The sequence below is a fragment of the Carassius gibelio genome, chromosome B21, assembly GCF_023724105.1.
Source record: "Carassius gibelio isolate Cgi1373 ecotype wild population from Czech Republic chromosome B21, carGib1.2-hapl.c, whole genome shotgun sequence".
In the NCBI taxonomy this organism is placed as follows: domain Eukaryota; kingdom Metazoa; phylum Chordata; class Actinopteri; order Cypriniformes; family Cyprinidae; genus Carassius; species Carassius gibelio.
This window is the reverse complement of record NC_068416.1, coordinates 9,051,306-9,073,143: the sequence shown is the minus strand read 5'-3', so window position 1 is coordinate 9,073,143 and position 21,838 is coordinate 9,051,306. Positions and strand designations below refer to the sequence as shown.

General features: G+C 38.3%; 1 protein-coding gene across 2 annotated transcripts in view; it reads left to right on the top strand.

The window, feature by feature from the left end:
* Nucleotides 1–21,065, top strand: part of LOC127986433 (CREB3 regulatory factor) — a 36,040-nt gene extending 14,975 nt beyond the window's left edge. The window contains exons 4-10 of one of the 2 annotated variants that reach the window (XM_052588680.1): nt 6,573–6,668; nt 8,002–9,190; nt 10,783–10,977; nt 11,955–12,144; nt 12,368–12,441; nt 12,645–12,767; nt 13,473–21,065. In XM_052588680.1, coding sequence (XP_052444640.1) covers nt 6,573–6,668; nt 8,002–9,190; nt 10,783–10,977; nt 11,955–12,144; nt 12,368–12,441; nt 12,645–12,767; nt 13,473–13,591 — 1,986 coding nt within the window. In that variant the 3' untranslated portion in view covers nt 13,592–21,065. The remainder of the gene's footprint in view (nt 1–6,572; nt 6,669–8,001; nt 9,191–10,782; nt 10,978–11,954; nt 12,145–12,367; nt 12,442–12,644; nt 12,768–13,472) is intronic. The other variant, XM_052588681.1, reaches the window with a different exon arrangement.
* Nucleotides 21,066–21,838: the final 773 nt, after the last annotated feature.

Below are 21,838 nucleotides of genomic sequence, written 5' to 3'. Positions count from 1 at the left end.
TTTAAATACTCCATCGCCATTACCTGGTTGAGCATTACCCGGTTGAATGTGTGGCACTATTGTGCCTTAACGCTGACACCTGTCAAACAAGAAGAAATCACAGTGCTCACAGCTGCTCCGAGGAGAGCCGTGTTCATCAGAGTAAGTTGCCATTATTTTACTAGTCATAGAATGGGAAATGTTATATTAACCTGTTAAAAGGCGGTTTTCTGTGTTCATATATTTAACCCTCTGGTGCTCTTCAATCACAGTTTTGAATTAAAAAAAAATCACAGCCTCATCGGGATGGTACCAAACTTTATGGCATTTGGAATGTGAAAAAAACAAAAAAATAATTGAGGGCACGGCTATTCGAGAAGGCTTGTCTTTAAAAAAATAGTCACACTTGTGCTCTTTGGTCAAAATGACCGACCATAGGAAATTGATGGGAAATCGACAAACACACAAACATTCAGATAATTTTTCTGTGTACAATCTACAGATCGGCCACAATGCTGAAATAAAGTACACAGCAGTAAAGGGATGACACTCTAAAACATTAAATGTGTGATATAGCCACTTCCACCTACACACACACACACACACACACATGATGTAAAATGCAAAATGATGTAGTATACATGCCAGACCAGTATGTGGCGCTGTAATTCTGCCACAGAGATATACTAAAAACAGAGAAGAAGACTTGGACTATGCTCATAAACCTTGCGCGTGGTACACAAAAGAACAATACATTTATTAATCAGTGTTAATGTTAGTTAATAAAAAGACAATCGTTCAGTGTTTGTTCATGTTTTTGTTGCTGTTACGTGAAGTAGAGGTGTCTGACTAGGGGGGAGAGGTGGGCTGATGACGTCATCGTTTCAGAAAATATACGGATTAGCCGTCCAGACGAAAACGCAAAGACGCCGTTTTCAAATTTATCCACTCTGGGGCCCGGTTTAAATAGCGGGTTCACCTTGCGAAAACGCCGGATCCGTGTGGACGAAACGCCTATCCGATAAAAAATTTGTGCGTATTCACAGAAACGCGTCTCCGTGTGGACGGGGCCTAAAAAACACACCCATTCATAAACACCCATTTACACCTCACACAATTAAAGCAATGTACAGCGACATGCAAGTGAGAGCTCCCAGTTTCCGACAACATGAGCAACTCCTCACAACCCTTGACAATCCATGGAATGTTTTTTGACTGTCTCTCTCTCTCTCACACACACGTCCATACACACATACACAAATTAACTGTAACATAGCAAATTTGGATAATATGAGACAATAAGGAGCTTATGGGATGGTGAGATGAGGAGGGCGATTTTTCAGGCCACCATGCCATTGAAAATGTTTCACAAACTGTCAGGGGTTGTCAGATTTGATGACAAAATAACAAGACATGTGAGAAGACAAACTGACAAGCTTGCACCTATCAGAGACATCTGGAAAAATGGGTGGAGACACTGCCTCTGATGTACAATCCTGATCTCAGTGTGAATGTGGATGACTGCCTGATTGCATTCATGCGGGTGCTCTTTCAAAAAGTACATCTCAAGTAAGCCTGGAAAATATGGCATCAGGATCTGGGCTACCTGTGATGCCAAAACAAGCTACTGCTGGAATATGTAGGTGCACACAGGCAAACCTGCAGGAGCACAACCTGAGAGAAACCTGGGCAAGCGAGTAGTAATGGAAATGATACATGGCCTGCAAGGACATATTGTCACATGCAACATTTTTTTTTTTCATCACATGCTTTTGGCAGAGAGATCCTTCAAAAAAATTAAGAATGTTTGGAACAATGCTCAGGAACAAGCATTGGAGCTTCCGAATGCCTTGACAAAGGCAAAAGACAGGGTTAAATTTTCCTCGAAATATGCTTTCACAGAGATGCATACCATTGTGCCATTCTGTGCTAAAAAAAATTAAAATGAGCTTGTCATGAGCACCATCCACAAAGAGGCAAGAATAAGCAAGTGAGAGGATTCTCGATTACAACAAAGCCAAAAGTGGAGTGGGCACTCTTGACAAGGTATTTGCTACTTTGCATTTATTATTGTTATTGTCTAAGCTAATTAGCATATAAAGTGAATTGAACTGTCACTAGTTGACAGTAGATATAATACATTTTTGTGTATGTGTTTGTGCAATATCCCAAACTGTTGCAACATATTCATGTGGGACGAAAACTGATGGCTGTCTGATGGCACTATTCTATAATATGCTTGATGTGTCTGCCTATAATGTATTCGTGCTGTGGAGGGAAACAAAGTGCCCCAAACTACAAGAGGAGGTTTTTTCTGGAGGAGTTATGGAGAGCGCTTGTGTCCCCTTATGTAAAATCAAGGCAGTATGGCACACGCACACCAGCCTGTCTGCTTCTCCTGAGAAAACTGCAGGAAGAAGATGAAGCAGCTGGTCCTTCACAGCAGGTCCCTCCAGGGAAAACTCCTCCACGGCTGTCCCTTCCAGAGGAGGTTCCTTCACGGCTGACCCCTCCACAGCTCGCCCTTCCAGAGCTGCCCCTCCACTGCAAACCCTTCCATGTCTCTCTCTTCCAGAGCAGGTCCCTCTATGGCTGACCACTCCACGGCTGGCCCCTCCAGAGCAGGTACCTTCATGGCTGACCCCTCCAGAGCAGGTCCTTCAATGTCTGACCCCTCCACAGCTTGCCTTTCCAGAGCAGGTTCCTTCACAGCTGACCTCTCTACGGCTCGCCCTTCCAGAGCAGGTCCCTCTACGGCTCGCCCTTCCAGAGCAGGTCCCTCTACGGCTCGCCTTTCCAGAGCGTGTCCCTCTATGGCTGACCACTCCACGGCTGACCCCTCCAGAGCAGGTACCTTCATGGCTGACCCCTCCAGAGCAGGTCCTTCCATGGCTGACCCCTCCACAGCTTGCCTTTCCAGAGCAGGTTCCTTCACAGCTGACCTCTCCACAGCTCGCAGGTTCCTTCACAGCTGACCTCTCCACGGCTCGCCCTTCCAGAGCAGGTCCCTCTACGGCTTGCCCTTCCAGAGCAGGTCCCTCCACGGCTCGCCCTTCCAGAGCGTGTCCCTCCACGGCTCGCCCTTCCAGAGCAGGTCCCTCCACGGCTCGCCCTTCCAGAGCGTGTCCCTCCACGGCTTGCCCTTCCAGAGCAGGTCCATCCACGGCTCGCCCTTCCAGAGCAGGTCCCACCACGGCTCGCCCTTCCAGAGCAGGTCCCACCACGGCTCGCCCTTCCAGAGCAGGTCCCTCTACGGCTCGCCCTTCCAGAGCAGGTCCCTCCACGCTCGCCCTTCCAGAGCGTGTCCCTCCACGGCTCGCCCTTCCAGAGCAGGTCCATCCACGGCTCGCCCTTCCAGAGCAGGTCCCCCCACGACTCGCCCCTCCAGAGCAAGTCCCTCCATGGCTGACACCTCCAGAGCAGGTCCCTCCACGGCTGACCCCATGGAGAAAAAAAGATGCCGAAGATGCCTCCCAAGGGATGTAAAGACCACTTTTGTTTTCAAGAAATGTGAAAATTCCATTTGCAAAAGTCACTGGATTCTAATCTGTGACCTCTGCTACAATCCATAGAGCAGTTATCTACTGTACAGTTTATAGTTAGCATGTATTATATTATTTATAATATTTAATATATAATTATAAATATAGTATTATAAAACAATATTGTATATAGTTAGTATAGTAGTTTCCTTTTTTACTTTTACAAAAAATAAATGTTCATTTAAAATTGTTTACATAAAGTGTTTAAATTGAATTAATTGAATTTTTCTGTTGCATTTCAATTCTGAATAAAAAAAAAATGGTAAAAAAATGCTTCCTTGTTTTCTCTATTTGTAACACAATGGTTAGTTTGATTGTAATCATTATACAAAAACCAACACTTCGACTCTTATTTTTAACAAAAAATCGCAAACTTGATAAGAAATAGACTTTGAGATTGTTTAAATGTATGTTTTACTCTTACACCTAATAAAAATGTTGAATCAGTTGTTTAAAAACAACTAGGCAATTCACAAGCTGCTCGATAGAGAGCTATACAGGCACCAAGTTACACATGCCATTACAGTAAACTCTTTTTTTTATTTTTTTTTTTTATAACCAGATTGTGTTTATCTGCCTTCCAAAATCGGGGGTTGAATGGCTGAGTCTCTATTTTAACCTGAAATACTGCATTAATAATAATATATTTGGGAAAACATTTATTTAAAAAAACAACAACTTTATTTTCAATTGCAAAAAACTGCACATATATTCATTATTACCACATAACCCTTTCAAAATGCAAAAGAAAAAATATTATGAAACAAAAATGAATTAGAATGGTTTTATTGAAAAAAAAATAAGAGGTTACATTACAGGTGTCCGGAAACTTTTGACCGTTAAGAGCACAAGTGTGACTCCAAAATGAGGAGCACCAGAGAGTTAAAGGGTTAGTTCACCCAAAAATCAAAATTATGTCACTAATGACTCCCCCTTATGTTGTTCCAAACCTGTGAGACATCTGTTCATCTTTTGAACACAGTTTGAGATATTTTTAATTAGTCCGAGAGCTTTCTGTCCCTCCATAGAAACTGTGTGTATGGTATACTGTCCATGTCCAGAAAGATAAGAAAAACATCATCAAAGTAGTCCATGTGACATCAGAGGGTCAGTTAGAGTTTTTTTGAAACATCGAAAATACATTTTGGTCAAAAAATAGCTAAAACTACGAATTTATTCAGCATTGTATTCTCTTCTGGGTCTGTTGTGAGATCGTTCAAAACACTGCAGTTTAGTGATATCCGGTTCGCGAACGAATCATTCGATGTAACCGGATCTTCTTGAACCAGTTCACCAAATCGAACTGAAACATTTGAAACTGTTCGGGTCTCCAATATGCATTAATCCGCATATGACTTAAGCTGTTAACTTTTTTAATGTGGCTGACACTCTCTCTGAGTTAAAATAAAGCATTATCCCGGAGTAATTCATTTACTCAAACAGTACACTGACTGAACTGCTGTGAAGAGAGAACTGAAGATGAACACCGAGTCGAGCCAGATAACATACAAAAGATTGATTCGTTCACGAGTCAAGAACCAGTAGCATCGGTTTTCGGATCGCCAGTAGTTTTTTCGGACAGTTCAAATAACCGGTTTAAGAAAACGGTTCACCGGTTCATTTGCGCTCGACGTAATGACGTCATTGGTGATGATTGCCCTTCATTCAAACCTTCGGTTAACCTGGGCTCAGTTCAGAATCAATCACCAGAAAAAACAGTTTGGTTCAGACATGTTGGGTGTCATTCTGCTTAACACTGAATCACACAACACATGCGCAGTATCATCAGTTCATCGGTTCTCGAATCGGACGCGTCCAAAAGAAATGGTTCTTGACTCGAGAACGAGTCAATCGTTCATTCGTTATCTGGCTCGGCTCTGTGTTCATCTTCAGTTCTCACAGCAGTTCAGTCAGTGTACTGTTTGAGTACATGAATAACTCCGGCATATTGGTTTATTTTAACTCAGAGTGAGTGTCAGCCACATTAAAAAAAGTTAACATCTTAAGTCATTTGTGGATTAATGCGTATTGGAGACGCAAACTGTTTCAAACTATTCAGTTCAGTTCGGTTACATCGAATGATTCGTTTGCAAACCGGATATCATACACTGCAGTGTTTTGAACGATCTCACAACAGACACGGAAGAGAAGACAATGCTAAATAAAGTCATAGTTTTTGCTATTTTTGGACGAAGATGTATTTTCGATGCTTCAACAAATTCTAACTGACCCTCTGATGTCACATGGACTACTTCGATTATGTTATTCTTACCTTTCTGGACATGGACAATATACCGTACACACAGTTTCAATGGAGGGACTGAGAGAAAGATATTTTAAGAAATCTAAAATATCTTAAACTGTGTTCCAAAGATGAACGGAGGTCTTACGGGTTTGGAACGACATGAGGGTGAGTCATTAATGACATAATTTAGATTTTTGGGTAAACTAACCCTTAAAGTAAAGGGTATTATATTAATAAGTACCACATTTTCTTACTTGTCTTTTTTTGTATTTGCAATCAATATGGTCTGTGACTAGTAACACTTTATTTCTTTGTTCAAACCTGTTAACTGTTATACGATTAAAACTGATCTTGAAAAACTGAGCAACCAAATTGCTACATTAAACTAAAATATTAACATGGTCGCAGTGACATGCACTTAATGCCTCATCTGCGGTCATTCTTCAATAAAGTTCATTAGTTAATGTGTTAATTACATTATTTAACATTTAGAATTAACAATATTTCCACAACATTTATTAATTTTAGTTCATGCTAATTTCAGCATTTACTTATGGATTATTAAAATCATAAGTTATGTTTGTAAACATCAATGCACTGTGAACTAATATGAACAATGAATGACTCTATTTTTATTAACATTACCGAAGATTTATACATTTTTATAAATATGTTTTTAATATGTTCATTCATATTAGTTAATACAATAATGTTAACAAATGACATCTTATTGTAAAATGTTACCATTGATATTTATTCATCATATTGTTGAACATGACAGTACTCTCTCTCTTGTTATTTCATAGGAGCTTCAAAGAAGACGGAGAAAGCCAGAGTCTTGTGCCCTGCGTTTATCAGTATCCTTATGTTCGTTGGGTGAAAAAGAAAACTCAATAAACAAAGTAAAAAAAAAATGATATGACTGATATCTTTTTTCCCCCCAAGGTTTCTATAGATATCACGATATATCGACATTGTGAATTCTTATGGCCACAATAACCGTGATATGAGAAATCTAATATCTTCCACAAATGGACAAGCAGTCATTAAACCAGGCTTCATATTGTACTTGTCAAGTAAAAGTTACTAACCTCATAAATATGAAAATAAGAACATTACCACAGGGCTTACAAATAAGCAGTGTAAAATCTTGAAAACTGACAACTCAGAACTAAAGGGTAAGTTCACCCAAAAATTAAACTTAGCCCATGATTTAGTCACCCTTAAGTCATCCTAGGTGTATATGGCTTTCTTCTTTCAGACAAATCCCGTCAGAGTTGTATTAAAAAATGGCTTTGCTATTCCAAGCTTTAGAATGGCACTCGGTGGGTGTTACAGTTCATCAGTCCAAAAGTAGTGATATTAAACGAATACATCCATAGTAAAAAACACGCCTCACACAGCTCCAGGGGTGGGTTAATGGAGGCCTTCTGAAGCAAATCCATGCATTGCTTTAATAAAAATGTACATATTTACAAATTTATAAACATTTTTCTGTCCTTTCCTGTAACTGTCGTACATGCGTTCATTCCGGGCGGAAAGACGTAGGACGTATGGGCATTTGCACAGGTGAGAAGTGACAAATGCAGAAACAGAGAGGAGAGAACGAAACAAAACACTTGGCTCAAATTAGAAGTACAAAATGAGGATTTGTAGAGAAAAATGTCAGATGATTTTGATATAAGCCAAAAGGAGGTTTTTCTTTGCTCTTGTAAACAAATATTGGTTTTGGTGAGTCTAGCGTATTTTCACCGGCACATGCGCTACGCATATGTCCTATGTCATCTGCCCAGAACAGCTTCTGTGTACAACAGTTAGAGCAAGCTACAGAAAAGTGGTTATAACATTTTAAATATGGATATGTTCTTACAAGAACGCATCGATTTGCCACAGGTGGTCTTATTCATGTTTTACTATGGATGGATGCACTTGATTTCACTTCTTTTGGACTGAAGAACTGTAACACCCGCTGAGTGCCATTCTAAGGATTGGAAGATCAAAGACATTTTGTTATATAACTCTGACTGGATTCGTTTGAAAGAAGAAAGTCATATATACCTAGGATGTCTTGAAGGTATGTAAATCATGGGCTAATTTTCATTTTTTGGGTGAACTAACCCTTTAATTACAAACTCAAGGTAAAGTTTAGACCATGTAAAAGTTGGAATGCGATTACGCAGGGTTATGTTAATGACAATTGGTACAAAGTTGAGTAATATTTTTGAATGTTTGCAGGATCGGGACATGACTTGTCGCCAGAGCCCTAGAGGAGATATTTTCACAGTCGGAGACTGCAAAGACTTAGACAGCATGGATCATCTACCTGAGCTAGCAGACAACGACCCTGCTTATAGCTCAAACTTTGAGCAGTGGGACACATACTGGGAGGACTTGACGAAATACACTCGCCTCACCAGTTGTGATATCTGGGGCACAAAGGAAGTTGATTTCTTGGGCCTTGATGACTTTTCTAGCCCTTACCAGGATGAGGAGGTGATAAGCCGGACGCCGACCCTGGCCCAGCTCAACAGTGAGGACTCGCAGCCAGTTTGTGACACTCTTTACCATCCGGATTTGCTGGTGGGTCAAAAGCAGCTTTTGTTTCCACCTCCCACCATGGCCAAAAAGACCAACAAACTCAGCAGCTCTGCAAACAGCGCCTCATCTAGTCGCAACCTTCTGCCAGACTTTCCTGAGGGATCCCAGAAAGCTACCTGGCCTGTTGCCTCCAGCACTGACACAATGGCCAAGGCCCAGCTTCAAGGCCCTAGCAAAGCCTCTCCCGCACTTCTGGACAACATGGATTATGTGCGCAAAGCCAGGGTACGCATCAGCTTACCACGAAAGCCTATAGTAGAGAGCTCCACCCAGATTAGCATTTCTGCCTCTCCCCTTATCCAGGAGCATGAGTCATCAGCTTCGCAGATCAGCGAGGATCCAGCCGTCGTTGTTGCAAACACGGCATCCTCCATTAGCTGCGAAAAGAGAGTGGAGACACCTAAACGTGAGGTACCGACTTGTCCTGGTGCAGAAATAGGGACCCTGAAGACCGTGCCACACACACTGCACTTCCCTGCAACTGCCGAAAGTGAAACCTTGCTCACCGTGAATGCCCTTGGATCCGACGCGTCTGCCGCTGACAAAAAGGAGGAAGAGCACAACTACTCTTTATTTTTAACCAGGGCCAGGCTGGCAGGGGAGGCGACTGCTGACATGGAAGAGGAGGAAGAAGAGGAGGAAGAAGGCGAAGAAGAGGAAGAAGAGGAGGAGGGATTGGATCTAGATGATGAAGACCATGATGAAGGGTTTGGCAGTGAACATGAGCTCTCGGAGAATGAAGAGGAAGATGAGGAGGAGGAGGACGACGATGAGGACTATGAGGGTGACAAAGACGACTACGTTAGTGATGCATTCTCAGAGCCAGGTGGGAAACTATGTTTTAGTTGATTCTGTTGTAGCCAGATGCATTGATAATGATACTTATATCGATACATGCTGCGCTGTATATTCAGACTTTCAGAGGTCCAAAATTCATTGCCACCAAGTGAGTGCACAGTACATTTAGCACAAATGGGCCTTCTACTGAGTGAGCAGGAAGAGAGAATATGTAACATTAATTCTTCTAGAATGTCATTGCTCTACAGTAGCATTGGGAAATCCAGTTCATTTTAGGGATTTGGAAAGTGCATTGTAAGGTTGTGTGCAAATAATCAAGGGGAAGTGAAAGTAACAGGCAATCTTATCCAATACTTTGTTATATAAAATAAGACATAAATGACAATCAGTGTGATTGTGATGCCAGCCAAAAAAAAAAAAAAAAAAATCTATCTATCTATTTTTTTATTTTTGGGAGTGGCATTATGGAGCTAATAATTTTAGAGATTTTAGACAATGGGAACCAGAAACTTGGTTACCTTCATTCTTTCCTTTAAAGGGATGGTTCATCCAGAAATGAAAATAAATCCATTAAAGATTGTAATGCATACAGATTGTGTGATTTAATCCAAATCTTTTGAACAGACAGGATCATTTTATAAAATGAACCGATTTAATTTAGGCTTTTTTTCAGATATGAACACTGATCAACTCGCATACATAGAGCACATCGAAAATGATCATTTTAACCGTAATTGCTCGTTGGTTTTTGTGTTTCCTTTGACAATATTTGATGTCTATGGAATGTCCTCATTTAGATAGCGAAGTAAACATAGTTATTTATTTATTAAATTACATTATGAATATTTTACTTTTGTAAAAAAAAGACTAGTGCATATGATAAATTGCAGCAGTTTGCGATTTCAGGTTTGAATTTGTCAAATAGTGCAGACCTAGTGAAGCCAGTTAAGATGACAGAACACATTTAGATAGGGATCTTTGAAGTATGATAATTTGTGTCAAACTGTAAGCATGTCCTCCTCCACCCATCCTGTTGGAAACTGAAGAGACCCACATTTCCATCTGTTAAAAACAAGAATTGGAAATGCCACTCAATGGACATTTTTTTTTTCTCTTGCAATTTTTTGTTAGCTAGTCGGCATAAATGAAGCCTGAAATGAAAAACTGCTTTTTTTTTAAGTTGATCTAAAGGACATGGAAGTGTTGCAAAAGTTGTTGGTAAACAATGCAACATTTTACTTATTGCGTTATGCTGCTATAATCTGCTGTATATCTGTTTAAGTTAATATTTGATGAAAATAATAATCATCAGTCTAACTGCACTGTACTTCAAAATTATAATGTTACTCAAATACTAGTATACATAACAGTAAATACCAAAACAGAAGTATCGGAACTCATATTTAGTACTGTTTTTGCATCTCTAATGAAAACTCCCCTAATTTGAAACTGTGACGCTGCTAATATCTTGAATGAGCCCTTGAGACTTGTTATGGTTGAACTGAGAATCATGATTGTGCACTTATGAGATCATAATGGTTAAGTTTGTTTTAATGCAGGATAGGAATAGATCATTGTCCATTTCTTTCTTCACTCATTACTATCCTATCTTTTCAACAGGATGTGACATTGACATGGCTGATGATGTCAAAGGCCTGACGGCTGGAATTTCCAGAAAGAGGGGAAAGCGTCGATACTTCTGGGAGTACAGCGAGCAGCTCATCCCATCTAAACAGGAGCGCATGCTGAAACCATCCGAATGGGACAGAGACACGCTTCCCAGCAACATGTACCAAAAGAATGGCTTGCACCATGGTGAGACATTCACTGTCCATTATATAAAATCTGTGAACAAAGAAGGGGCTGTTCAGTTTATGTTACAGATAATTACAGCAGATCGCTTTTATGAAATTTAGAAAATTCATAGGGAGAGAAGTAGGTTTTCCTAACTATTTATTAAAGACATTAAAGATCTTTTAAAATCTTCCTTTAAGCCTGATAATACAAACTCAATTCCAAAACAGTTGGGACACTGTACAAATTGTGAATAAAAACAGAATGCAACGATTAGTTTCAAATTTCACTATTATATTCAGAATACAACATAGATGACATATCAAATGTTTAAACTGAGAAAATGTATAATTTTAAGGGGAAAATAAGTTGATTTTCAATTTCATGGCATCAACACATTTCAAAAAAGTTGGGACAAGGCCACGTTTACCGCTGTGTGACATCCCCTCTTCTTTTTATAACAATCTGCAAACGTCTGGGGACTGAGGAGACAAGTTGCTCAAGTTTAGGAATAGGAATGGTGTTTCATTCTAGTCTAATACAAGTGCTGGTCATATAATTAGAATATCATCAAAAAGTTGATTTATTTCACTAATCCCATTAAAACATTTGATATGTTATTTATATTATTATCTATTTGTTATATATATATTTATATCATTTATAGTGTTCCTGTAGCTCAACTGGTAGAGCACTGCGCTAGCAAGCAAGCAAGCGCAAGATTGGGGGTTCAATTCCCCGGGAACACATGAAATGTAAAAATTGATAGACAGAATGCACTGTAAGTCGCTTTGGATAAAAGCGTCTGCTAAATGCATACATTTTATACAATTTTTATTTTATTTATTTTATTTTAATTTATATTCTTTTGTGAATAAAATATAAGTTTATGAGATTTGTAAATTATTCCATTCCTTTTTTACTCAAAATTTGTACAGTGCCCCAACTTTTCAGAATCGGGTTCTTATTTAACATGAATGTTTGTCTGAATTGTTTAGGAAAATACACACTGAAGAAGTCGCGGCGGACGGATGTGGAAGATCTTACTCCAAATCCTCGAAAGCTTCTTCAGATTGGCAATGAACTCCGGAAACTCAATAAAGTCATTAGTGACCTGACGCCGGTTAGTGAGTTACCCCTAACCGCTCGGCCTCGCTCTCGTAAGGAGAAAAACAAACTTGCATCCAGGTAAAGCCATATTGCTTATTACTTGAACTACTACTGCTTTCATTTTTATTAAAGCTCCCATCCCAACGTTTTCCCTTAAAGTCCTGTAAAGTAGTACCTTTACAGTTAGCCTAGTTAAGCTACATTGTGTGCTGTTACGGATTTAAAATGCTGAAATACAGCACACCAAAATGTATTTTTTAGCAAAATACTGTTCTTGATTCTTCGTTGTGTTTTTTCTTAGGGCCTGCAGGCTGAAAAAAAAAGCGCAGTATGAAGCCAACAAAGTCAAGTTATGGGGCCTTGGAACTGAATATGGTACATTGTTTAGATATGGAAATTAAATATAAAAAGAAGTGCTTGATATTGTGTATTGGAGAATGTCTCTGTCTTGACCAGACAGAGTGTACTTTTGAAAGACTTGTTTTTAGATCAGTTAAGTTTTTGCGCATACGCATAACCAAGCAGATTTGCCAAATATGCAGAGAATGAGACAAAGATATGAATATCTTCTTTTTCAGATCGTTTGCTGTTTGTGATCAATGCAATCAAAGAAGAGATTGTCAGCAGAGTACAGGATATCTCACATGACAAAGGAAAAAGCATGACAGAGAAGCTGGATAAACTCATTGAGGATACCATAGGTAAGAAAATTTTCTACATTGCATTATTATTAACACTTGTAAACGTGCTTTTAGAATTAACACTGCAAATGCTAATTATGTGTGATCTTATACAAGCAAGTTTCTCCTCAAAAAGCTGAGTTGGAAGAAATCTACTTGCTTTATAAGCGTGATCAAGCTATCCTTGTGTTCTTGTGTCTTCAAGAATTTAAAGAGCCTTTTCATTGTTTTGCTCCGTGCTGTGACCTCTGTTGTATTGAAACTGTTTTCTGAATACATTTTTGTTAGCACATCACAATCAGCACATCACCACATGACATGACCTCATCCTACTGTTATATAAGCTACGAAAACAACTTTAAAAGAACATAAGATGATATTTTTTTCAACATGTTGGAAGCTCATGATCTCAGCAAGGTTTCCCCAAAAGATTGGGAAGTAAACAGCCCAGTAATCTTGTATATCCATTTAAAGGGCTAGTTCACCCCAAAATAAAAAAGGAAGAAAATTAATCGTGATTATGATTATGTGACCGCACTAAAATATATACATGAAATATTTTCAAAATATATACTGCATATATGTGCATTTACATTAAAAATATACACAGTACACAAACATATATTATGTAAACAAAAACTGTTACTTTGTGATGTGATTAATCCTGATTAACCATTTGACACCATAAATATGGCTTTCTTAAAACGCTCCGTTTTGTTTATACAGTGCAGCCACCAGTGGCCGGCCAGACTTCAGACTTTGTGAATCAGATCCTGGAGAACACTGGGAAAGGAGATCCCACCGGAGGGCTGGTGGGGTTGCGTGTGCCCACGTCGAAGGTGTAGAGTCATGCCGACTGGCGAAGCCATCCACGCCATTCTTGTCCCACACTGTAACGGCCCGACACTCTGCATGCCCATTTCACTTGGAGACGCATCCTCACATTTAAAGTGAATACATGCATACGATACCGCTTGTCCGTGCATACGTATGTGTATATTCACCTTGTGCGCACCAATGGAAATGCAACTAGTAGTTAACCTTTGCACTCAGTAGTCCATTTCCTACCATGTGTGCATGTGGCTGGTGGTATTGTTTAACAGGCCGCCATTTTGCAAATATTAAAAGCCAATATACGAGATACCTCCAACAAATGAGAAAAAGAGAGAGAACATAGCTAAACAATGAGCACCAGTTCTTGCTGTAGCAATTTTTTCTCTTGCGTCCAGCTAAATCTGTCAGATGCCCATTGAGAGTTTTGGGAAGCAGAGGCACACTCTGCAGAGAAACTACGAAGGCATTAGTTCCTTTGATTTGGCAGTCAAAAAGGTGTAAATGCAGACTTTGCAAGTTTTTGAACATGGCGTGTACGATTTGACCCTTGTTAGGCCTACTTTATACACTTATTAAGTGTCCGGGGGAATTCCTGTTTGAAGCAATTGTTGTGATGATCAATTGAGATGCAACAACTACAACAAGGCAAACGCGAAGGAATACAAATACTGATATTTAACACAAAGTTACTGATGTTTGGTGTATATATGTAGAACAGGGATGTTTCAAGAGAGTAGCATGTGAGGAAGCGGGCCTCAGATGCCCTTTCCCACAGATCTGCGATCGTCTCAGGTTGGTAAGAGAGAAAGAGAGTGTGTGAGTTTTTTTTTCCTTCTTCTTTCTTTGACTTGAGCATATGGTCAGTTAAATCCCTTATTGTAAATATGCAGATTGATTGATTATTATCCACTGGTGAAATCTTTTCCTTTCTACGCCTTTGATGTTGTTTTGCAAATTCTCAGCGAAAGAGGCTTAAAAAGCTGAATCCCAGATTGGGTTTTGTTTATATTTGTACTTTATACAAGTAAGATTCATTGTGCCTTGTAATCGTGGAGTTGAGGAAAAATAAAACTCGATAGAGAGCGCAAATGGACCATTTTGCAGAAATACTCTGAATGTACATAGGAACGTGGAGAATATAGATATATGCCACAGAGTCTGTGCTTTGTATCATAAGATGGCTCTGGCCAATTTTTTGGGGTACTTCGGGGGGTGGGCCGTGTCGTAATATAAGAAATATTCACATATTAAAAAAAAAAAATATATGATATTTGCACACTATATTTTGATTGTTTTGTTTTTTGTACCAAAGACACATGCAACTTAAAAATGGCAACTAGCCAGTCTAAGTAAGGTTTTGCACAGCTTAGCTAACACCGTTTTGAATGTAGGAAAAATGGTAGGGTCAGGGATTTCTAATGAACTGTGAAATTTGCTTGGGTCCAAATCTTTGCAGAAAGAAGCGTTCATTTGCATCCTCGTAAAATTTTGTACTGTTCCTTTTGTTCTCATAAATATCTCTACCACCATTTGGTTTCCCCCGACGGAAGTTTTGTCGCGTATTTAAAAGAAGAGCTATAAATTTCTAAAATCTATTTTGCCCATAGAAGATATTGTCACGAAACCAAAAGGTTTACTATTCTTTCTATAGTTGTAGAGGAGAGTGCATATACAAAAATGATACATGTCATTGTCTTGTTTAGAGTTTGAATACGCATTAATCTGTGCATACATTAAAGATGCTACCTTCTGAAATACGATGTTACTCATTAATGTTAATGAAACATTTCTATGCTTGTCTTCTTACTATTGTTGAAAGAAAAAATTAATTGCGTATATATTTTTGTAGAGATTGCCTTTATATTTCCTTTCTGTGCTATCCACAGATCTCTCTTTTGAAAGCACTTATCTTGCTAAAGGACATCAGATGATCCTTTGCAAATCGTTTAACGATAGATTGTTGGTCAATATCTTAATTTAAAATTGCATTTAACACAATCTTATGTATACCTTATCTATACTTAATTGACTGTAACAATCTCACAATAAAAGCCCAGGTAATTTTTAACCCCAGTATCAAAAGAAGAAAAAAATCATAAATTATATTTTGCATAAAGTGAAGCCTATAAAAAAATGCACTTTACACTCAAATTCTCAATACCATAGTTCAAACAATTCAAAACCGCATTACCGTGATGTATACTTACAATTGTACTTTACGATTACGTTAAGTAAAATGAGAATTACTTCAATGAGAATTGAAGAGGAAAGGTGCTTAACTGTGATGAAAATAATGTCATAAAAACTTAAATAGTCCGGCTCCATTTTCATTATGAAAAAGAAAAGTTCTTATTTGAGTTGTGACCTGTGTTTTCGTGAGATTTCCTTGCCACCAAAATCTCAAGCTGCTGCGAGTTTGTTCGTTCTGTAAAATCTCTTCCAAGTGGAATTGTTAATAGTTTGCTAAAGGCCTTTTAAAAGTGACTTTGTTCTTGATGCTTGATCAAAGAAGGGAGAATATTTTTTCCTTTAAAATCTAAACTAAGAGTTTTGTAAAGCTATGTTTCTTTGCTTTTAGTAGCATAGTAAAGATTCTATATACCGTCCATTGTTGAATTTTTTTTTCTACTTTTTGTTTGTACATAGACACGAACTCAAATTTATTCTAAATGTGGAAAATATATACAGTATATATCTATAAATGTATATTACATGTAAGAATGCAAAAGCACTTTGTCTAGACACAAAAAAAACAAACAAAAAAAAGCTTTCCCCCTCCCATTTGCTGCTAAACCGACCTCGTTTGAATGCTGCGGTGTGTACTTGACTTTTGCCATCTTGACCAGGGCAGTGTGACAGAGAGGTCTTGAATGGAGACAGACGTTCGTATGTTTCTCATTGAGTAGTGAGATCTTCATTTGCCTTCGGTAGACATTTCCTATGGAAAATACAAATTCTATTTTGGATTTTTCTTCAGGTCGTTGTACAGTGTTGACATTCTCTCTGGCCAGAGACAGGTATTGTTGTCGTGGATTTTTTTAAAGTAATTTTTTACTTGCTGGGGGAAATCTGAGTTATATGAAAAAGTAGCTCAGCAGAAAAAAATAAATAAATATATATATATATATATATATATATATATATATATATATATAGAAATAGAAATATCGCTGTACTGTAAGGCAGTTCCATTTGCCGTGGGGAATCAATTGGATTAAGTTTTTTTTTTTTTTTGTCTTTAAGAACCCATCCATTCTTTAAAGACAGCAAAGCCATTTGTTATGGCGACAAAGACCGGCCTTTTTTGTGCCATCTACAGCTCAAAGCTTTGCAGAGTGGCAAAGCTGTAAAATAAGCTTGATGGCAAGTGACAATGAGCATATGGAGAATGAAATGCATGTTGTCCTTCTGTCGACAACCTGTTGTTTTGCGAGCGTTTGGTAGTTATCATAGTGTGCTGTCGCAAGCTCTCGCATTCAACATGAGGTTGTGAGCTGTGCAGTTTAGTGTTTTAACCTGGGGACTCTGTGGCATTCAAACAGTTAAGGAAAAGAAAAAGCCAGTATTTGATCTTTCTTCCTTTTCTTTTTGCTTATTCTGTTTTTATATAAAGAAAGATATTTAAAGCACACATAGACATAGTCACATGCACACATTTGTATAAGTGTGTTTGTTTTGCTTCATAGTGTGATTCGATATTAACATTCACAATGGGCTGTCACATAAGAATTCATTATAATTATTTTATAATTATTTCTGCCTCCAAAAACAATGATATATGCATCGAAAACAAAAAAATACCAGTTCACAAAAAGTAAATATAATTCATTGTTTATGCCGCATTTAATACAGTATATTTTGCAGTTATTTAGATCATTTTACTTTTTCAAAGGGAAATATTGTAGCCTTCTGTTTTTGAATAATTTGCGTGCTTTTTTTTTTGTTTGCTTGGGTTTTTTTATTTTTTTTTATCACCCATAACGTGAGATGCTGAAAATAACCTGAAAAAAAGATTAGGCTAGCTATTACATCGATTCTTTGATTGATTGATTGTTTTTATTGTCTGCATTTTGTTGATGATTCAATAATTTTGGACCGAAGCTGCTAAATCATGTTGTAAGTAGTATAGAGTATCATTCCCTGTTACATTCAAGCTATGAGCAATGACTTTTATACTGTAAACGATTATTTATCGAGAGATGGATCTTATGCCACTATATTTATACCGCGGGTTCATCAAACACATTTCGATCTCAATGGATACTTTGAATCCTTCTAAAATGGCTACAGTATATACTCAAGAGCATTCAAACTAGCATTTACACCTTTCCTTTGTAATGGTTTGTGTAGATATGTGTTTGTTATATAAAAGAAAGATTACTCTTATTGGTGCACTATGCAGGTTTCACTCTGTAGAAAGACAGGATGATGCTTAAGATTACATTACTTGTATTTTTTTAATAATTGAATCTGGAATTGTAAAAGTGGTTATCGATGGTAAACAACAAGGTGAATAAGCTGACAAAGCATTTGATAAGCATTTCACGGAAGGCGGCCTGTCTTATTGTTGCTAAATAAACATGCTCTTTCCAATGTATTTAACCTGTTGAATGTTTTTTTTTTTTTTGTATGTTCAATTTCCTTTTATGCTGTTGTTTAATGGACCTTGATGATGAATAATTTTACCATTCTGTGCATTTTGTTACTCTGTATCTTGTGGTAATCGTTTCAACTTGTGTGTTCTTCAAAAGTAGAAAAGACCTTCAAGCTTTTTAGATGGGTTTAGCTGCAGAAGATGCATTCCAACATATCATGCATACCAGCTGTTTGTTAATGTTCCATTTACAAACCTGTATGCTACACTCGATCCCTTTAGATATGATATTTGAAACCATGGATATGTTTGTATATACACATGACTATCGTGCATGCTAACCTTGCTAAATTGATATTCATGGAGCTTTTGCAACAGACGTAAGAATGGTCTCACTGTCTTAATTCAAACCAATGAGCACAAGTGGGGAAAATACATTTTGATACTTCGGTGTAAATCATCTCCATTGCACTCCAGCTCGCAGCTGAAAAGACCCACATTGCACTTGGTTTTACAGAATTTCTGATGTTATTTTTGAAATGATGCCTGCAAAATCAGGTGCCTTATTCAGACATGAAAACCCAAACTTGATCTATTGACATTTTCTACAGAAACGAGATTTTCCCCTTTATGCCAAGAATGAAATCACAAGTTTCCTCTGAAATTCTCTCTTATTCTTTTTTTGTTTTTTTTCTGCTGTGTCGAGCAGTAAGCTTGCTTCAGATGAGAAACTGTTGCTGCTTTGCCCTCATACAGTTTTTTCATTGAAAGATGAATGTAGTCTTCCTTCAGTGGAGTTCAATATGATTAAACGTAGACTGTGTCCCATATGTTTTGTTTGAGAGACTATCCAAAGAGTGCTGCAATCATAGACTCATTTTTTTTTTTAAATGTTTATATCACATATAAACCATTTGAGATTTCTTCTGTTCATGTTCTTGGTTGGAATTGTGACTCTGCCTTTGTTTTGACCTTGGTAGAAGCAGGTAAATCCATTTGTACATGATACATTGTAACTTTTATATATACGTTGGACATACGCAGTGGTGGATTCTGCCGAAGCCGTTAAGAAGGACAAAAAGCTTTGGAAAGACAATGTCAAACCTTGTCAACATTGTGTCCTTTCACCAATGCTTAAGATTATTGTGCCTCCCGATTCTTCTGGTTCTACTGTTCCTCAGATCGCCGGCTATGACCTGGAGCAGAGTCACTCACCAACGAACTGAAATGGCCTTCAGCAGTTGTTCTCCAATGAACAGAAACAAGTTTTTTCCATGACACAAAAAGAGGTGCGCATTGCTCGGCCTAGATCGTCCTGAGACGGAATTCGGTCGGCAAGTCTTGGTGGACCAGCAAACCGATAACGGACGTCCCTGTTCGCCCAGTCGGGATGCTTTCCTTGCACTCAATCACTCCCTCAGAGAAAAGTTGAGTCTTCTTTTGGTGGTTTCCGCTGTATGGTTCCCTTTTACAGCGATGGGGGTGGGGGAAGAAGCTCTTCGTTTTATTGGGTTCAAAAAACTTGGACATTGGGTAGGAGTCCTGTCTCACCACCCATGGTGCTGAATTTCAAAATACGTACTTGAACACTCTCAGAGCTGTGACTTGGCATGCGCTGTCAGGTCCGTGAACTCTTCTCCTTCCCCGATCTTATGCTAGAAACCGTTCCGAAATAAAGTTGCTCTTACGACATCTGCTCAAGCCACTGCAACACCTGTGCCAAGACCTGACCCCACACCGGGCACTCATGTTGGACTTGGACTGAACCAGTGGTTGGGTGGGAAAAGGGCCGTGCTAATGTAGCGGTGATAGCTTATTTTGATTGTCTGTTTGCTTGTTTGTTTATTTTAATTTCTATTGAGGAAGATATGGAGAGCTAGTAGGGTCACTTGGACTGTTGGACCCAGATCTCTTGCACTGAAGTGCACCGGACTCACTCCAATCACTATTCTGAATCCAACGTTATCAAAAAGGTAGTGGAGGAACACTCGCACCTGTCCGATCACATATTTTTCTACACTGCAGTGATTTACATTCCCTTCTGACCGTTTGCCAAATTTCCATCAAGCGACTAAATTGACCTTCAACATTGGAAGCGGGTTTGCGAAAATTTAACCAGGGCCACTGAAACCTTTTTGTTTAGATTCTTTTTAGTTTCGAAAATGCATACAACATTCAATTTACAATGATTGTCAATTATTTGAAAACAAAAATACACGATACGTGAATTTGTGCTTCTAATGTTGTATGGTATTCTACTTGATAATTTAGCATGGGATTCTTAAGTAGCTAGTACTGTGTGTGTACTCCCCAAGTGTAAAGTATTTCCTTTTTTTATTTTTATTTTGTGGTTCTAGTCACAGTAGGAAGGCTGTATTTCATTGCTAAGTGCTCTGTCATAGATCTCTTGTTGATATTCTTAAGCAAAACTCTGCAGAAGTGTATCCTACTGAAACTAACAGTTACTTGATCCTATTAGCAATGTCTATATTTGTAGTTCACATATATGCCTGTTCAAATACAATATCTTGACAGTTGTTCTATTTATGTTTCAGTGTTGTGCTGGGTTTCGACATACATAGGACATTTTCTTTCACTGTTATTTCTTTCTTTTTTTTTCCTATGGCACAACTAGTTGGAGAACAGCTTGGTTTATCGAGCCTTGTTAGTGTACAGATGTGAAGTAGGCTTAAAAGCAGTTGTGATTGATCTTCAAAATGTGTCTGTTTGTGTTATTGTGACTCTTATTATTTGATTTCATTTCTTTCTAGTATCCTTAATTATGTCACTGTATTGTATCAGCCAGGAGTTGGTACCACAATTCTGCTTGTAACCATGATAGTCTAATTCTGTTATTGATTTTACTATCAAAATAAACATTAGAAACTGCACCTCTTCGTCTGTTGTGCATCACCTTAATAAATGTACATTTACATTTAGATATTTAGCAGACACTTTAATCCAAAGCTTCTTACAAATGAGGACAATGGAAGCAATAAAAATCATCAAAAGAGCAATGATAGGCAAGTGCTATAAAAGTCTCAGTTAGCTTAATGCAAAACATGTAGCAAGGTTTTTTTTAAAATCATACAATAAAAAGAAAACCGATAGAAAAGAAAAAAATAGAGCAGGCTCAGTTCAGTTCAGTGAAAGTGATTTTGAGCCTCTTTGAGATGGCACAATAAAGTGACGTTCACTTGCAGAACGCAAGAGCAGAGCAATTGGTGGTTTTGTAGGCAAACATCAATGCCTTGAATTTTATACAAACAGCTGTTGGTAGCCAGTGCAAATTTATAAACAGAGGTGTGATGTGCATTATTTTTGGTTCATAAAAAATGTATCTTGCTGCCACGTTCAGGATTTGCTGTAAAGGTTTGATAGAACTGGATGGAAGACCTGCCAAGAGAGCATTGCAATATTCCAGCCTGGATGGAACAAGGATTGTGCAGCATGTTCCGAAAGAAATGCCCTGGTCTTCTTGATGTTGAATAATGCAAAATCTGCAGGACTGGTGGTCTGAAAAAGTCAGCTGATCGTCAATTATATCTCTAAGGTTTCTGACAGTTTTTGAAGGAGTTATGGTTGATGTGCCTAAATGGAAGTTAAAATTGTGATGAAACGTTGCTGTTCTGTCTTGGCAAGGTTGAGTTGCGATGGTCCTTCA